The sequence below is a fragment of the Artemia franciscana genome, chromosome 20 (assembly GCF_032884065.1).
Source record: "Artemia franciscana chromosome 20, ASM3288406v1, whole genome shotgun sequence".
Classification (NCBI taxonomy): Eukaryota; Metazoa; Arthropoda; class Branchiopoda; order Anostraca; family Artemiidae; genus Artemia; species Artemia franciscana.
Window position 1 is genome coordinate 21,909,564 of NC_088882.1, and position 19,745 is coordinate 21,929,308.

Below are 19,745 nucleotides of genomic sequence, written 5' to 3' on the forward strand. Positions count from 1 at the left end.
AGCATCACGCAATTGAAAGTTTTTTTTACACAAGACCACTCTCGTTTACAGAAACTGTAAACTGTGCAAAAATTGCTGACAAATTTTGCACAACCCGAGCGCCAAAACTTTATTTTATGCTTTTTTAATGTGTTTCTATTGTTTACTATGTGTTGTTTTATATTTTGATATCAGCCGAGAAGGGTCTTTGCTAAATCATTACTTTTCTTCACTTTTGCTTTAAGGAAACTGTGCTATAGTCGAATAAAACTAAGAAAAATAAAAAGCTTCAATCTTTGAATTAGAGTAATAGAAATGTTTTTGGCACCAAGATGCTTAGAAAGATTTACAATAATATCTGCTCACATTTGGCGATGCAGAAATAACTTTTTTTTAGATAAAAGAGGGTAAAGAGGGGGGGAGTCTAAATTTTAAATGTATTCAATATTATCTGGACTGAAGGGTCGTTTTCTGTTAGTTCATATCTGGAAAGACCAAAATGGCATCATAATTTGGGAATTCTATCAATTGGTACCCCATTTCCAACCTAGGCAAGGTCAAAAGTGGTAAGAATACATTTTGTAGTATTATAATACTCCAATACATAATTGAATGAAAGCATAATTGATAAGTTGTTTCCTATTTCAGCCCGAGGAGACTGAAAATGACATCATAATCGAAAAATTCCATCACTTAGTGTCCTATTTTCACCCTAAGCTAGCTCAGACGGGGGTTAAAAATCAAGATCTTAATTTTTGCAGTTTTAGGTGCATTGAAAGGCTGTTTCTTATTAATTCAAGTCTAGGAGACGAAAAACTACATCATGATAAAAAAAATTATGTCACACAGTAATGCCAAGAGTATTGCAGAGCCAAATAACTTAGCAAACCAGCTGCCAAGCCCATAGCCCAACATTGATGAATTCCCTTTTTAATAGTCCAGTCTATGATCCCTCTGTCTTGAAGCAGGAGTTGCAACATAGCAATCAGTGTCAGGACAAATGAATGTAATTTTTCTATTAAACATCTTGCTATTGAATAGGCCAAAAATGGCATGCAATCAAGGGCAAACTTTTTGTTATTTGTATAACATCACCTAAATCACTTCTTAATGTTAACTGGCAAAGTTCCAAATAACACGTGTTTACAGGAATATATTGAAGATGCTTTATATTGTAATGATGAATATGATCTTGACCGGTTTTTTATTCAAGAACGCGTAGGAGGGGATAGTCGATAATGCCAACTCTCGATGCTTATATGAATGAACCATAAGGAAATATACAACTGTCCAAGGAGAAATCAAGTGGATAGTCGGTGAAAATGGCACGATCCATGCCACTGGTGCTTCCAGCACTTCTATCATTGACTATATTTTGTCCTTAACCAAGAACATCGCTCAGATTATTGTTCAGAATGACCTTCTCGTTGTCAATGGGAAAACTAGTGTAGATCTTGACCTGTTCGATTGAATAGTTGAAGTAAAAGGCACCATTTTTATGGGCAGAGATTCTTCTTTTGATAACGACACAAATCATTCATACTACCGAATTTCTTGTATGGTAATGTGATGAAGAGATATTCACCCGAGTTCATTGATTCTATCAATTCTTAGATAATGAGTGGCCAATCGTGTAGTCTAACTTTTATGTCATATGTACGATCTTTTCTCAGGATGTCATATGTAATTTTGGGACTAAAATCTACCAGAGAAACTTCATATTTGCCATCAAATTTGATCGTAGGAGAGAGTTTTGTCCAAAAATCGCTTTTTTGTTCAAATCATTGTAGAGTGGATCAGAGACACTGGATATGAATGTCACATAGAAATCATTGAGTATTTTATATGTCTTCAACTGCTACCCAAGAATCAAGCTCATAGCTATACTCTAGCCAATGAACAAGCAACTGTCTCTTGCCCTTTGTGTACGACTCTTTAATACATTTTCAATTTGATAGATTTCCCTATTATTGTTGCCTTTTTGAAGTTCATATCCATAAGAACCACTAAAAGTATTTTTATCTTTGGTGTCTCATAGACTATATATTACAGGCTTAAGGTCTAGAATTTTTGACACTTTAAAAAGTTCATTGGACTATAAGTAATTCTTGTTTTCAAAAATGTTAGTAGTTCTATTAATTCTGTCTGTATCACCAACATTGAATTTTTTCTTCTTCTTCACAACCTTTTCACTGGAATATTGTTTAAGAAGAGTCTCAAGTGTATCATGATCTCCTCGATGAACTTCCTGGGGGCTAACATTGGACAGAGATCGATTGGGGTGTTAATTATCAATTTACATGGTATTATATAAATCTTGAATAAAAGCTGCCGTATTTTTCAGCGTACAATATCTTGAAATTAAAAGTCAGATAGTTCATATTGATCGTTCGGCCAATGCAGCCTTTAAAGGACTATGACTATGATTGAGCATTGTATTATATTTGATCAACACCTTCTCTACATGAGGATTAACAAATTCACTACCTTGATCCGTTTAATTCTTCCATAACAATCTTGGTCAAAAATATTTTCTATAGCTTTAGGAACTTCAACACCTCTGTAACTTCAACACCTCTCTTTGTCCGCAGTGGAATAGCATATGCATAGCGACTAAAGACACTGATTGCAAGTAGAATATATTTGTAGGGTGTATTTCGACATCTTTGAATATCAGCTACATTCAAAAGATCTGCTTGCATTGTATTCAGTGGGAAAAGGCTCTAGTTTTTCGATAATAATTACCATGAACCCAATGATTTTGTTGTAGTATCTTGGTTTGATTTGTAGATACTCTGTCGCTAGCCCTTTTTGAAGTCTAGTGACTTGAATAAGTGTGGTGGGGTAGCTTAGACTTCCTACTTCTCAAACATTCAACCATTTCAAACAGTTCGTGGTAACGAATTGTAGTAAGGAGCGACCCGGCTCAATAGTAAACAGAACTCCAAAAGACGGAATTTTGATGCTAAAAGACACATCAAAAGAATCGAATTCTTACGCTGATTCTAAATATATAAGTTTCAATTAATTTAGTCTTTTTCATCAAAACTTACGAGCCTGAGAAAATTTGCCTTATTTTGGAAAATAGGGTGAAACATCCCCTAAAAGTCATAGAATCTTAACGAAAATCACACCATCGCATTCGGCGTATCAGAGAACCCTATAGCGAAAATTTCAAGCTCCTATCTAAAAAAATGTGGAATTTCGTATTTTCTGCCGGAAGACAAATCACGGGTGCGTGTTTATTTGTTTTTTTTTCTTTTTCCCAGGGGTCATCGTATCGACCAAGTGGTCCTAGAGTGTCGCAAGAGGGCTCATTCTTACGGAAATGAAACATCCTAGTGCCCATTTTAAGTGATCAAAAAATTGGAGGGCACCTAGGCCCCCTCCCACTCTAATTTTTTTCCAAAAGTCAACGGATTAAAATTTTGAGATAGCCATTTTGTTCCGCATAGTCGAAAACCATAATAACTATGTCCTTGGGAATGACTTACTCCCCCACAATCCCTGGGGGAGGGGCTGCAAGTTACAAACTTTGACCAGGATTTTTTTGGTTTGGGGGTGGGGTTGATGGGAGGGGGCTATGTGGGAGGATATTTCCTTAGAGGAATGTGTCATGGAGGAAGAAAAATTCAATGAGAAGGGCGCAGGATTTTCTAGCATTACTATAAAAAAAAATGAAAAAATAAACATGAAAACGTTTTTTCAATTGAAAGTAAGGAATAGCATTGAAATTTAAAACGAACAGAGATCATTACGCATATGAGGGGTTATAAAAATACTTTAGCATAAAGAGCGAGGTATTTAGGAGGAGATAAATATTTTGCTCTTTATGCTAAAGTATTTTTAGTAATTTCAATTATTTATTCTACGGCCTTTTTGATTCAGGGGTCATTCTTAAAGAATTGGGACAAAACTTACGATTTAGTGTAAAGAGCGAGGTATTAACGAGGGTACAAGCCCCCTCGTACACATAATAAAAATATAAGAATATAAAAGTTTGTTACGTAAGTTAATTCTTAAGTTACGCATATTTTTTACTAATAAAAACGTTCGTTAAAAATTAAAGGTTCTAGTAGCCTTTTTAAGTAACCGAAAAATTGGAGGGCAGCTAGGTCTACTTCCCCACCCCTTATTTCTCAAAATCGTCTGATCAAAACTAAGAGAAAGCCATTTAGCAAAAAAAAAAATAATATACAAATTTCATTTCAATAATTTATGTGCGGAGAGCCAAAATCAAACATGCATTAATTCAAAAACGTTCAGAAATTAAATGAAAAAAAAACTAGTTTTTTTAACTGAAAGTAAGGAGCGACATTAAAACTTAAAACGAACAGATTTTACTCCGTATATGAAATGGGTTGTCCCCTCCGCAATCCCTCGCTCTTTACGCTAAAGTTTGACTCTTTGCCACAATTCTACTTTTTAAAACAATTAAAAGCTTTAGCGTAAAGAGCGAGGGATTGCGGAGGGGACAACCCATTTCATATGCGGAGTAATTTCTGTTCGTTTTAAGTTTTAATGTCGCTCCTTACTTTCAGTTAAAAAAACTAGTTTTTTTATTTAATTGAACACAAACACGTAGTGTAGTGTCCGCTACTCTTTTGTATGCTAGCGGGTGGTGATGACCGTGAAGATTGATTGATTATGCTTGGATAGGCATTTCCTTTTTGTCAATGACGCTTATATTGACTGGTCTCACATGATAGGGTTTATGCCTATCCACTCGTCAAAGTGCAGCAGAAGCAGTTGAAGATTGATTGATTGATTGAAGATTGATCTAAAATCTTCTTATTCTTCTTTTAATGTTATACTACTACTACTATTTTCCATTAATTTCTCTGGAATTCGCTGATTGATAATAAGACTTTTCGGGAAGTTTAATGTATACACATTAAATCAAGTAGATTATAGCTTTTCCCCTGGGTAATAATTCTTTTCCCTTTACTATCAACTTGAATTTGTTTCCTTTCCATGAGATATGTCGAGACCCTTAAAATTTGTTCACGATATGAGTGTGATAGCAGATTCCCAACACTTGACAAAACATTAAACAATATTGAATCTCCCTTCTTGGGTTGTGTTGTTGCTACTGTTCCAGAAGCTTGGATAGGCATTTCCTTTTTGTCAATGACGCTTACATTGACTGGTCTCACGTGATAGGGTTTATGCCTATCCACTCGTCAAAGTGCAACAGAAGCAGTTTTTTTTTATCATCGGCAATATTCTCATTATTAATTAATTTATTGAAATTGTCCTCAAAGTGTTCCATTAGTGAAAGGACCAGTTCTATTGGCGTCAATTTGTAGGGTTTAGCCATTTTTCCAGAGAAAATTGTTCACAGGTCCTCCAATTATTGGCAGTAAAACTGTGAAAAAGGTACCACCCGCTTGAAGAATGCCTTTTCTTTTAGATTATAAATCTTTTCCTATGTTGTTGCTTTTTGCTTGGGCACGTACAATGGAACGATGTTGCTTTGTCTTTTGCTTAACTACTTTTGGTTATTGAACATTGCCCTCGGTTAAATTTAAGCAAAGTTCAGAAAAGACATTAATGATTTCGTTATCAATGCCATGTTTGGGTATGGTTTTCCTAAGTACCGGTTTTAACTGCTTAGAACGGAAAATAAATTTCTATTTTCATGTAATTTCTTCAGTGTCATGATGGTAACTAATGACCATTTTTACTGTTTACTGGGAAATTTATGATAATTTCATTGTCAAAAATATCTTTGACTACAGGTAAATCCTAGGGTGTATTCTGATTGAGATTAAATAGAACTTAATCATAGGGTTTATTTGTGGCCTGACTATATGCTGAAAGTAGAAATTTAGGAACACTGGGATATATTTGTTTATTGAGAGTTACTAGAGAAGTGGAATCACGAACAACCCTGTATATGATATAGTAGGTACGATTCAAAACAAGTGTTCTCATACATTTGCTGTGATGAAAGAGATTATCTAGAACTAGGGTTACGGAAATTTTTTCATGATATGAGCGGGCAGTAAATGATTGTAGTATCTCCTGAGGCCATTGCTCAATGGATTCAGCTAAGTCATCAATAATCCACAAAGAGTTTGGCTCAATAATGTTAATCACATCAAGTCCCAGTAGGAATTTCAGGTCTGGTTTAATAGCTTTTGTTGTATCATTGGACTCTTGCAAAAAAGTCTGGCAATAGTTGATTTTTTTTCAGGATTTCCAAAAACATTTGATTACGATTCTGAATTATTTTTATTAAAGGTATTGTTTTGACCGACATTAATGGACCACAAAGAAAGCGTCTGAATGGTGTTTTAAATTAATATATATTGTTGTCGCTTGCAATATGTATCAGTGTTGTTCAGCGTTGTTGAAAATTTTGATCCGCGTTGTTGAAAATTCCAGTAATTATGTCTTTGAAGACTACAACTGCCGTCCCTACAGGAAAGGGCTGTAATTTAAGCACTAGGGTATAAGAATTTTGTATGGAAAGGTTAGTAGTAGTAGTAGTAGTAGAACAATTTTATTAGAAATAAATATTTCTTAATTAAAAGCACAACGCAAGCGAAGCTTGCGAGGCTCAAGGAAAAAAAGAAAATATGGAGAATGAGAGAATATGGAGAATGTGGAGAATGAGACCATACACTGAAACCAACAACCATAAAAAACATAAACAATACTTTACGTTGCGTGACCCCAAGACAAGAAAAAATAACAAACAAAAAATTACATAAATATTACGAATAAATAACCGATGAAAAAGTTATTTTATTTAATCTTTTTCAAATGTATACCTACCGAGCAGCTTCACACGTAAATCAGACTTAACCTGGCCAAGGCTACCTATTTCCTTAATATCTATACTCAGTTTATTCCAAAGTTTTGAAGCTCTGTAACTAAGTGAAAAAGAAGACCTACTTGAAACTAATGGAGGAACCTCAGTATTTCCTCGGATCCGAGTAACGTGGTGATGAATATCAGACCTCTCACAGAATATTCCTTCAAAACAATCAGGAAGGCTCTCACTGTAATACTTATATATAAAAAAAATCAACGTGTAAAAATCACGTAATCCAGCTGCAGGCATTACATTTAATTCTCTATACACAGATCTCGTAGACTCCTGGTTCCCAACACCGCAAAAAATTCGGATAGCATTATTCTGGATCACACGGATTGGACGAATTATCGAAGGGAAAGTACCAAGCCAAATCGACGGGCAATACAAAATGCAGGGGTGAATCAGGGAAAAGTATAACAATCGTAGAACATTTGGGGTGAAAATATGTTTTAATTTGCGCATGATACCTAAGTTACGTGACAATATTTTTGAAACTCAACTCACATGATCTTTAAATGATAGGGTCTCATCAAAATTGATTCCGAGGTACTTGGTGAACCTTGTTCGTTTAATAATTCTCCGCTCCGAAATCATTCCCGTAAATCAAGGGTAAAAATTCGGAGACCGAGAGAAAATAACAAAATTTGACTTATCTTATTCAGGTCAAGGTGTTTTATTTTAAGCCATGTACATATCTTTCTCATTGCTGCATTTATCGTTGACATTAGCAGTTGTTTCGTAGGGGCAACACACACTAAGGTTGTATCATCACCAAATAAGGGCATAGTAACCGGGGTCTTACTGAGACCGTTGTCAACAAAGTCGCCAATTCTGGGTAGAGCTTTCACAACATGCGGTAGATCATTAATAAAAATTAAAAACAGAGTACGGACCCAGTGCGGATCCTTGGAGAACTCCCCAATTAACAAAATTTTTACTAGACGAAAAACCTTGTAAATTGACACACTGCTGTCTATTTTGAAGATAACTGCAAAGCAAACCCAATGTAGCACCCCTTAATCCATAAAATGCATATTTTTTTAATAATAATCGATGGTCAACAGTGTCAAACGCCTTAATTAAGTCCAAAAATATACCAGCTACCCTAAGCTTAATATCAAGAGCATCATCAATTATAGTAGTAATAAATGAAATCGCCATTCATGTTGTTCTACCCTTCCTGAAACCAAACTGATTTGGATGTAGAAGTTTATGACGTTTCGAATGTTCACAGATTCGCATATTAATACATTTTTCTAAAAATCGTGAAACAACAGGTAATAATGAAAATGATCTAAAATTCCCCAAATCATTCTTGTTACCACACTTAAACACAGGAGTTATTCTTTCGATTTTAAGACAATTGGGGAACTTCCCTTGCTTAAAACAAGCATTAATAAGGGACGTAAATATATTTGAAATGCTTGGAAACGCTGTTTTTAAAACAAGAAGGTTAATGGAATCACTCCCAGCCGAAGAACTTTTCATCTCAAAGATGATCTTACGAATTCCATCATGAGTGACAGGTCTTTAAATTGATACATCAACAGAAGTACCCATAAAAGTCTCAATCGGAGGATCATTATCAGAGGCTACTGTACTACGAAAAAATGAAGCCCCAACAGTTGCAAAATGTTCCGAAAGCGACATTATTACTTCATATTACATGTTACTTCATACACATATTACCTCAGGCTCATTCGATTTTAACCCATCACTTGTAGTAACTTCATCAGGCAGAACCGGATCTGTTGAAGATTTAACACTTTTAATAATTTTCCATGTTTTAGCTGGGTTACCACAAGCATCTTTAAATTTACACTCAAAATTTTTTTTCTTCGTGTTTCTCAAAAGTTTATTAAGAGTATTTCTATAATTTTGTAAATTCTAGTGCAAACTGGATCATTTTCATTCCTTATTGAATCTCTATATAACTGCTCTTTCTTATTTATGCACCGCAGATGACTAGATGACAACCACGGCTTTTTGGGTATTTTTTTCTTTGACCTTGTCCGATTCATTATACAATTTTTTCTCAAAATAGAGATCAGTGTATCATAAAATCTCTGAAAAGTTATATTTATATCATCTAGATTTTCAACTACATTATTCCAATTAACATTAGAGATCTCTTGTTTAAACTTTTCTAGGTTACTCTGGTTGAGCACAGGTAACATACTCGTTTTCAATCTAAGACCTTGCTGCCTCGGGAAACAAACTTTAAAACTTGCCGAAATCCCAAAATGGTCAGAAACATCAGTAACAATAACTCCTGGATCTGAAAATTTTGAATTAGAAAAAATATTATCAAGTAGCTTTGCCGTTAAAGTGGTAACACGAGTACAAATATTAATAGTGGGAAATAAACTATATGACATGTAAAGCTGTAGGAATTCCATAGGAGTATTCGAATTCATATCGTTAAGGTCAATATTAAAGTCCCCAAGCATGAAGAATGGGTGCGAACCGTTAGGTAGTTTATCCAACTATTCCTCCAAAATATCCATAAAGGCCGGTATAGACACAGATGGTGGTCTATAAAGAACAACAACATAAACATATTTTGGCTTAAGCCTAAGCTGAAGGATAACTGGCTCAAATAACATCTCGTGATACAGCACTAGATCACTTCTTACCAAAACCTCGATATCGCTCCGTATATAAGCTCCAATTCCTCCATGTTTTCGCAGTTGACGATTCGCATGATAAAATGTATACCCTGGAATATCCAAAAGAGCAGAGTTATGCTCATTTAGCCATGTTTCTGTGAGACCAATAACCTGAAAAATGAAAAGTTCACATAACTCGCTAAAAAATTAAAAGATGTATTCAAACCCTGGTAGTTAAGGCGGAAAATTCTGAGATCTTCAGAATCACCACCGCTATACCCGGACCTCAAACCATCTTTAAATAGGTACCTCAAATTACAAGAAACATATTGACCAGCAATCCCAATATTATAATTCCGGTGGAGCTGCTCCATAAACATACTACCGAAGTCCACAATTGAAGCTTCCAAATTTTTTAGACGGCTGTTGCCCGGGGCGCAACGATCACCATCAACTATATTCATACAGTTTTACAACAAAGTAATATGGCCTCGTCTCCACAACAAATCAAAAACCAAAAAGAATAAAAAAAAACAACTGAACAAGAACAAAATAGAATATAACAAACAACAAAAAATTAAACTTTCCATCTCAGAAAAAAACAAAACAAAAAAAGAAACAGGCCGTATTTGATTTGCCCGTAACGAATCCGTATACAAGTCACCAAATACAACGGCCTGTAAGTTACATAATCACACAACCATAATTATCGCGACAAAATAGCAAGTTTTATTTTTTTATTTATTTTTTTTTATTGATTTTTTGTTTTTAATGTTTTTTTTTTAATGACAAATAAACACTCACTAAATTTAACAGCAGCAAACAAAATTTAAGAAAATTTAAGAATCCAACAAACTCTTAGCATTGTACCAAGGCACTTTAAGAACACGGCTGTCCTTTTTAACAGAGATGCTGGTTGGCAGGGTAGGCGGTACCCAGCATTCCACACCTTTATCCACCAAACGCTTACGTAATACAAGTAATTCTTTACGCAAAACCTGTACACGCGATGTAACATCGTCACTAATAAAAACAGACTTACACCGAACTCTTTCCCTTCTAATGTTTTTGCGTTGCTTAGAATCAAGAAACGCGCCTGGACACTGTCCACGCTAATTTTAACAAAATTCTTAGAACAGTGAATCACAGTGAATGGTGGCAACTTGTCAGTTGGGAGTGACAAACCATCTACAATCACCTCGGAAACCCGAAATGCAGCTTCATTCAAGGGGACATCATTAAGGCCCCAAAACGGCAAATTGTACAACTTGTCCCGGTTTTCATCAACAAGAGACTGGGAATTCTCTGCATTCGTTTTCTGGCTGTCTGCATTGACACTCTTATCCGAATTACGTCAAACCGAATTACTTATCCGGTTGGTCATATAACTTTCGGAGGGGGATCAAGGAATTGGAAATGAGAAGTTTTAGTGCCCCTTTTAATAGTTGAGAATTATTGGAGGGTGACCAGCCTCCCTCCCACCCATCATTTTCTTAAACACATCCAATCAAAATTCTGAGATTGCCATTTTGCTTAGCATATTCGAAAGGTCTGGTAATTATGTTTTTGGGGATGAAACCCCTCGCCCCTCGGCCGTCAGGGCAAGGGTTGTAAGCTATACTATTTGCCTATTGTTAATATTTAATGTTTTTCTGGAAAATGTGGTCGTATAGACTTCAGAGAATGCTCATTCAGTATAAAATTAAAAATTCTAGCTCCCTTTTTAAAAGTCAAGAGTAATCAGATGGAAACCACCCCCCCACACTCTTTTTCCCAAATTTTTCTGGCCAAAATATTCACATAGTCATATATGAGCATGAACATTGGAAGTGGCATATTCATTTAGAAATCAGAAGTCCTAGTGTTCTTTTTAAAAGTCAGAAGTGATAGGAGGGGAACTTGCTCCTGCCACGTTTCTTTTCCCCAAATGCATACGATAGAAAGTTTAGATAGTCTTTAGGTTCAAAATAGTCTAAACATCATACAATAAGGCCTTCGGGGTCAAAGCAACCCCTCAGAACCTGGCAGTAATGGTTTTAAGCTATGCCCCGAAGGCATATAGGGTTTTTACGGAAGGCGTGGTAGTATAAGCTTTAAATGAGGTTCATTCAGTTGGAAATTGAAAGCTCAAAGCTCTAGCTCCCTTTTAAGAGTCAAAAGTTATAGAAGCCAACTAGTCCCCCCCCCTTCTTTACGTCCTCTTTTACTAAAACGTATCTGATGGAAATTGTGAAATAGCCATTTTTTTATGGAATAATCAAAAGATTTAGACGACCCACCAATTCTCTGGGGAAGGGTTGAAAGTCATGGCTTGAGAGAATACAAAATTTTATTGAATGATTGGTGGGATGGATTTTACATAGGGCTTATTCAGTTGAACTTGCAAGTTCTGGCGTTCTTTGTAAGAGTAAAAAGTGAATTGTGGGCAACCAGCCCCATACCCTCCCCTATGCCCATCATTTTTCAAAACAAACATTCAATAAAAATAATTTTCTCCAGCACTGTTAAAGGTCCATTAATCATGGCTTTTGGAGATGTCAACCCCTCACAGCCCCAAGGGCAAGAGCTGCAAGTTAGACATTTCATTCACTGATTACATATAGTATATATTATTGGGAAAGGTGTGTATGTTTGACTTTTAATTTCCAGAAAGACAAAGGGCATTCAGGTGTGCCTTCCAGAGAAATATCATTGAAACTTTTAAAAGATCTAATTTCGGTTTAAAATTAGAGTTCTAGTGCCATTTTTGAGGGTAAAGAGAGATTGGAGGGCAAGCAGACGTTTTCCCAAGCCCACTCATTTTCCAAACTCACATAGTCAAAATTTTGACGCAGTAATTCTATTTAGCCTAGAAGAACGGTACAGCAACTATTTCTCTAGGGATATTTGTTTTGTCAACGCCCCACAATTTTGGAATTTGCCCATTTTGCTTTAAAACTAAACGTTGTTTTAAATCTAAATGAAAAGAAACTGTGGGTGTGGTTTTCTGTAAGAAACCTTAGCAATTTATCGAGAACGACTTATCAGTTGGAACTTACGGGGCTAATACTATTACTTCTTCTGCTCTTACAATTAAAATAAATCAACTGAGCGTAAGTGTTTCCAGGTTGTCAAAGATTATGGATAGGATTTTTCTGAAATGATATTAATCTTTATTTTAAAGGTCAAATTGAGGAGGTATGAAATTAAATAAAAGAATACTATTTGTGTCAGGTTTAAAAATTGTTGAAAACATTTCTCAAACTTACAAATAGCAAGTGAAACTTTGGAGTCTTATAGGAAAAAAAAACAAACAAAAGATATAAAGTTTTATTATTTCTTTCCATGGAAAACTCTGTGTTAACAAAAAACAAACATAAATTAATTTAATTTTTTCGAAAAACAAGTTTTTTAATTAAAAGTAAAGAGCTCCATAAAGCCATAAATGAGCGGAAATAAAGTCAAGTAATCTTCCAAGCGTAAAACTACCAAATATCACTATCAATAAATAAATGAAACTCAAAACAAAGAGAAATTACAATAAATGACCAACTCAAATTCAAAACGAGCAAAACTTAGCTTGAGTAAGAATGACAATTCCCATCCCTTCTCAAGACAAGAACATAATTTGCAGTTTACTGAAAACAAAACACATTTCAAATGTTTCCTTTTTTACTCGAATAAATTAATAATTATTACAATTTTTAGGAACAAATGTCTGTATGTATATTAAACTGGTAATCCATGATCATTTGTGTTTTTTTTTCGGTAAAGTACAAATTATGTTCTGTTTTTGAGAAGAGTTAGGGGTCATCAGTCCTATTCATGGTAATTTTTGCTCGTTTTGAGTTTGGTTCGGTCATTTATTGTAATTTCTGTTCGTTTTAAGTTCCATTTATTTATTGATGGTAATTGTTTAATAGTCCTACGCTTGAAAAATTGTTTGACTTCATTTCTGCTCATTTATGGCTTAACAGTGCTCTTTAATTTTCTCTGGAAAATTTTTTGTGGAAAGTTTTTTTTCTTTAATTAATCTATCAGAAAGAAGAATCATTAAATACACCGTCATTAAATATTAAACAGCCGATGCTCAAAAAGGAATTATGTATCTTTTGTGGGAAGATGTGAACTTTATTCCTTTTTTTGTGAATTAGAATTTGACTTTCGTGTCAAAAAATCAAAGTCAGAGTAAATTTCATTCTGTTTTTAGCCTTTTACTTTGTTTTCCACGAACCGTTGGAAATAACTGTCCGTCCCTTTGAAGTTAAACAACGATATCTTTTCATTCTAGTTCGTGTAGAGGAAGTACTGTAGACATGCGGAACTGTGTGTCAAGCCCAGAGAGATCTCGTAACTCAAGTCCTGGAAAAACTGCTTCAGACAGTTGCGGTGCTTCTTACAAAACCTTAGAGGTAAGAATATAAATTTCCAGTTGGAAAGAGACGGATAGTTTTTCGATTAACTAAACTTTGATTCCTAATACTACAATATTACTTATTGTGCACACTTTCAGGTTTGTTACAGGAAAAGGGAATGCTTATTAAATAAGAAATGAGGTGTTTATTTTTACTAAACTAGAACAGTTGCCTCAACTCAGTCATAGTTATGTTGGCCTACTATTATGGTTCGAAGGTATCCCTTAATTTAAAACCTCTTAGTGAAACAGGTAAGGCTTCAGATTGCTTTTGGAATAGACTAGTGAAAATTGTTTCTGTTTTATTTCTTTAATCGTTCAGTTTTTAATTGGATCGTTATTGCTTATTAAAAGTATATAGAGGCACAATGGCTCTAATCCACTTTTAACTTGCATTATTTCGCAAGAGGACTACTTGCTTGGAAGTGTACTGTCAACTGCGGCCATAAAAAAAAAGAATATGAAGCTAGACCCTTAAAATTCCATATATAATTGGACTTAGGATATAGTTAATTGTGTGTTGCATAGCTTAGTTCAGAGTTTGAAATATTAATTATGTTTTTTTTCGTGTGTTGAGTTTTTCTTTAAGTTTAGTTTTGCCCGATAAAATTTAGCATGGGTTAGGTTTTGCATGGACTGTGTTTTACTGTGTTCAGTTTTGCTTAGGCTGAATTCTATGGAGTTTGGGTTTGGAATTACGGAATATTTTGTACGAGTTGAGTTCTATTTAAGTTTATTTCTGCTGTTCTGATTTGCAAGGCTGAATTTTTACGGTTTACATTTAGCTTCAGTTGAATTCTGGAAAAATGGTCCTGTTCGAATTATTCATAGGTTAAATATTACTCGGTTGAAATTTACTATATTGAATTTCACTTCAATTGAGTTCTTAGGTGAAGTTTTGAATTCATCAATAAACATTTCTCTCTTTCCAGGCTCGTGGCTGTTTAGTCCGCGCTTACAGCTGTAGGTCTCCTCCTGGAAACGTCAAAAGTTTGCGCCCTGCTATTCGCCGTGCCAGTGTTAGTCCAGCTAGTTCTGTCATAAGACCAAGCCCGAGGAAGTTAAGTCTTTCACCTAACGTTGTGTAGGTGATTTTTAGCTTGATCGATTTGTCTGTGTATAACAAATAACTTTCTTTGAATTCGTGTCCTTTAAATAAAATTTCTCCTACTTGGGCCATATTTACTCCCTGCGGGCACTTCAAGGATTTAGAAATAAAAATGATCCTGAAATTAAATTATTTATATAATTGACCTTTGTTGCTCTTAAAACGTTGGTACCTGCTCCTATCCCCTCTTCACGATGTAATATTTATCAGAGGACTGAACCTCTTTTCCATCTTATATCCCCGAGTGACCCAGACTCCTAAATGAACCAGAGTAAAATGTGACCGAAATGTCGCTTCTAGCGGCTCTCAAGTATGTGAAACAATCTTTTTAGGTGAATCAAATGACTTAGTATTAACATTTTATGTACGCGCAGATTATAAAAGAAATTTCACTTGTTGGACATTAGATATTTCGTAAAAGTTTCGAAAAGTTGTTTGAAGAAAATATGAGCTTTCTGTTTGCAAAATGACTATACCCATTAGACCCACGAAAAGTAACATGATCCTATAGTTCTCAATCTATTACTTAAAAAATAATAACCGAAAAGTTGTATTTATCTGAAAAAATTAAATGAAATAGAGTGAAAACCTTAACATGGTTCGTAAAACCTAAAAGTAGATATTTAACAAATGAAAACTTCACTTTTTGTTATTACATGTTGTTTTTTTTAGTTTGAACACAGCAACATTAAATTTATTGAATTGAAAGAATTTCAGAATAGTTCTACTTTTCCTACTAACAGCCCAATACAGCACGCATTAAGATATTGTTACTACGAATGACGTCAAAGTAGTAGGTTATCGACTCCGTTTCCGGCTGCTTTCTAAAGCTATAGATACGTTATTTCTGCCCCAGGAGCAGTCACATCGCTTTATCTATATATATAAAAATAAGTTGTCTGTCTGTCTGTCTGTCTGTCTGTCTGTCTATCTGTCGAGTGACGTCTGAAATATTTCATCATATACTTATTCAAAAACGAATGTATTCAAGCCGAAGTAGCTGAGTTGGTAAAGCGTTATGTTCCAGGTTCCAGGAGGCTCCAGGTTCGAACCTTGGCTTTAGCATCATATACCAATTCAAAAACGAATGTATTTAAGCCGAAGTAGCTGAGTTGGTAAAGCCTTATGTTCCAGGTTCCAGGTCCGAGAGGTTCCAGGTTCGAACCTTGGCTTTAGCATTAATACAAAAGAAGAAAAAAAAACTAAAAAAGGTAAAAACTACAAAAAAACTAAAAAGAAAATACTAAAAAAACTAAAAAAGCTAAAAAAATAAAAAAAAAATTAAAAAAGGTAAAAAACTAAAAACTAAAAAAGAAAAAAAACTAAAAAACTAAAAAAAAGGTAAAAACTAAAAAAAACTAAAAAGAAAAAAAACTAAAAACTAATGAAAAACTAAAAAACTGAAAAAGAAAAAAAAAAGAAAAAAAGGAAGAAAACTGAAAAATAAAGGAGAAAAAGAAAACTAAAAACCGGGACACAGGGAATATAAATGACGACCGGGACACTCAAAGAGAAATTACAGACTGGGACACTGGGACACAAATAACGACCGGGAGATATAAATGACGACCGGGACACTCAAAGATAAATTACAGACCGGGACACCGGTACACAAATGACGACCGGGACACCGGGAAACAGGGAATATAAATGACGACCGGGACGCTCAAAGAGAAATTACAGACTGGGACACTGGGACACAAATGACGACCGGGATACTGGGAATATAAATGACGACCGGGACACAGGGACACAACTACAAGGGGGGTGCCGGGGGCACAGGGAGATATATAAATGACGACGGGGACACAGGGAATGTTCGATTAGCAATCACCATCAACAAAGCTCAAGGGCAATCATTAGAATAATCATGTATAGATCTCAATACTGATTGTTTTTCCCATGGACAATTTTATGTTGTATGTTCAAGAGTCGGTAAACCTGACAATCAATTTATATGAACAGACAATGGGACATCGAAGAATGTTGTATATTCGCAAGTTTTACGTAGTTAAAAACATATATATATATATATATATATATATATATATATATATATATATATATATATATCTTTCTATATTCACAGGTGGGACACAGGGACACAACTACAATGGCGCGTAACTAATGTGGCGCGTAACGACTTATGCGCGCGGGGGGCTTGGGGGGGCACGAAGAGCCCCCACCAGCTAGATGTTGGAGTGGCGCAAAGCGCCACCCCAACTGCTAGTTATCTATAACGTATCCAAAATTACATAAGAAACATAGCTCTGTATAAAATACCAAGTGTAACTAGTCAATTTACAAAAGATATTTTAAGCAGTTTCATAATACCTAGAAGAAAATAAACATGAATTAACAGTTTTTGCAAACTAACAAACTGGACCATCAAATGGGACATGATCAAAAGGACTACCCGAGAAATCTAAAATCATAACGAACGAAAATGAACAATTAAAACCTTCAAATGTGACAAGAACAATCCAAGCTATGTGGCAGAAAAAATTGCAACGACTCAAAAACAAAAATGAAGTATAGAGTCAATAGGTGCAGAATAAAAATTGCAAGACATACGACAATGAAGATCATAACAATCAAAAATGAAAGTGGAGAACAAACAAGATGTTTTAAACAGTTTAATAATTCCTAGCAGACAACAAGGTAAATTAACAATTGCTAAAAATGAACAAACTGGCCCATCAAATGAGACAAAAGCAAGTGGATGACCTATGAAGTTTGAATCCATGGGCGAAAAAGGAACAATCTTGACCATCAAATGTAATAAGACAAATCTGAGCAGCTAAGGCAAAGGGCTCTCAAGAAATGTCTGAAATTATGATAAACGAAAATGAAGAAAAAAGAAAAATATAGTTAGAATGCTTCTGAAAGTAGCAATTACAGCGATTTAAAAACAAAATTGAAAAACAAAGAAATATGCGGGTAAAAGATAAGCAGTAACGAAAATTACAGTGAGTCAGAAACAAAAGTGAAGAACAAACGAAATGCGGTTACGAGACATGCGACAACTAGGACCAGAACGAATCAAAAATTAAAATAAAGAACAAAGGATTATGTGGTTAAAAGGTAAGCGGAAGTGAGACTTAAAAGCAACGGCGAAAATAATGACGTGTTAAAAATGAAAGTGAAGAACAAAGAAGTGTGTGGTTAGCAGACACGTAAAAGTAATAATGAGTAGATCAGCCAAACTGAGAACAAAGAAATATTTGGTTAAAAAGTAGACCAAGCGGCAGCGAGAATTCCTAAGCTAAAGCGAGAATCAGAATGTTTCAAAAATGAAGGCGAAGAGCAAAGAATTGTGTGGTTAGCAGACACGTGAAAGTGAGAATGAGGAGATGATTGACACCGAGAATAAAAAAAAATATGTGGTTAGAAGGTAAGCTAGGCAGCAGTGAGAATTACAAGCTACAGCGGGAATCAGACCGTGTCAAAGATGAAAGTGAAGAACCGACAATTGTGGTTAGCAAACAGGCAAAAGCAAGTATCAGAACGAGTCAAAAATAAAAGTGAAGAATAAAGAATTGTGTTTTTATAAGACATGCAATAGCAAGGATCAGAACGATTCAAAAATTTAAATGAAGAAGAAAGGAAATTTTACGTCAGAGGAACAACGTAATTGCAATCTACGACGAAAGAAACTGTGGTGCAACCCATTGTAAATCTAAAAAGATGCCGGAAACTACGCAAGTTTTAATCACAAGCTATTGAAACCCTTCTATTTTGTTTCTATTCAGTGTAGAATTCCTCCACTTTGTCGAGAAAAGAGTAGCCAACAAAGGTGATTTATTTGGAGGTCGCTGCTTGCTTTGTCAAATTGCATTGCAACATCCACAAAATCCAAATAAATTGGTTTGACCTTTTATAGGACTTCGCTTGCTCTCGAAACTTAAACTCATGTTTTGCTTTAGCTTTATGTAGTGTAAGTGATGATCCAGCCATCAATTGCCGTAATGTCTTCAGCTTCAAAGTACCTTAAAAATTTTATCATAAAATCGATTCAGCAGCACATCCCTCAAAAACCCCTGAAGATGATTTTGAACCACCATCATAGGGCCAAATTTACCTTTAGACCCCGAAGTAGCTACTGAATACCTTCCTACACATGCCTTAAAATTATGGGATAGTTCGTAACCAATAGATTTCATGGAAGAAACACTAAGAGACACAAACAACTATGCCAAAGGTTACATGAAAATGTAAGAACTGGAGAATGATATAAATCCCTAAATTGGAACTGGAGGATGATGTAAATCCCTAAATTGAGCAGCATATTGTTGATTGTAAGTAGATTTTTTTGATGAAATTAACGCACACCTACCTACCTACCTACCTGCTTCACTAGGACAACAACCTAGGCTAGAAGATAAGTCACAATGAGAATCAATTTATAAGAGCCTGTAGTAATGCCGTGGACCAAAGGTTTTGGTCTTCTTTTTGGTTCATACACTGAGAGTACCATTTGTTCGTGGTTTACTCAATTTGGTCTACAGGTTTGTTGTTGTACTAATGTTATTAAATTGTTTCCTCAGAGTCTTTATTGAAGTGTAAAGTGTTCCGAAGGGACTTTCTAATCTCGTTTTTAGTTTACCATTATGAGTCTACTAGAGACATTGTCATAAACTTTATTTAAATTTTGTTTGGTTGCTCATAAAATATCTTCAATATTGGTAAAATAAGAATTGCAGACACCGTGAAAAATCTATATCTTGAAAAGTATTCGTAGGCTACGTAGTCATCCAGATGTCTCAGAAAATGAGTTCTTCTACAGTTTTTTTTTTTTTTTAACTTGAGCTGAGGCAGGAAAGTGAAATG

The 19,745-nt window shown here is 35.0% G+C and overlaps 1 protein-coding gene across 1 annotated transcript in view; it reads left to right on the top strand.

The window, feature by feature from the left end:
- Window positions 1-19,745, top strand: part of LOC136040022 (voltage-dependent T-type calcium channel subunit alpha-1H-like) — a 351,811-nt gene that overhangs the window by 244,129 nt on the left and 87,937 nt on the right. Inside the window, exons 21-22 of the mRNA XM_065724088.1 lie at window positions 13,685-13,805; window positions 14,740-14,891. Of these exons, the coding sequence (XP_065580160.1) occupies window positions 13,685-13,805; window positions 14,740-14,891 (273 nt within the window). The remainder of the gene's footprint in view (window positions 1-13,684; window positions 13,806-14,739; window positions 14,892-19,745) is intronic.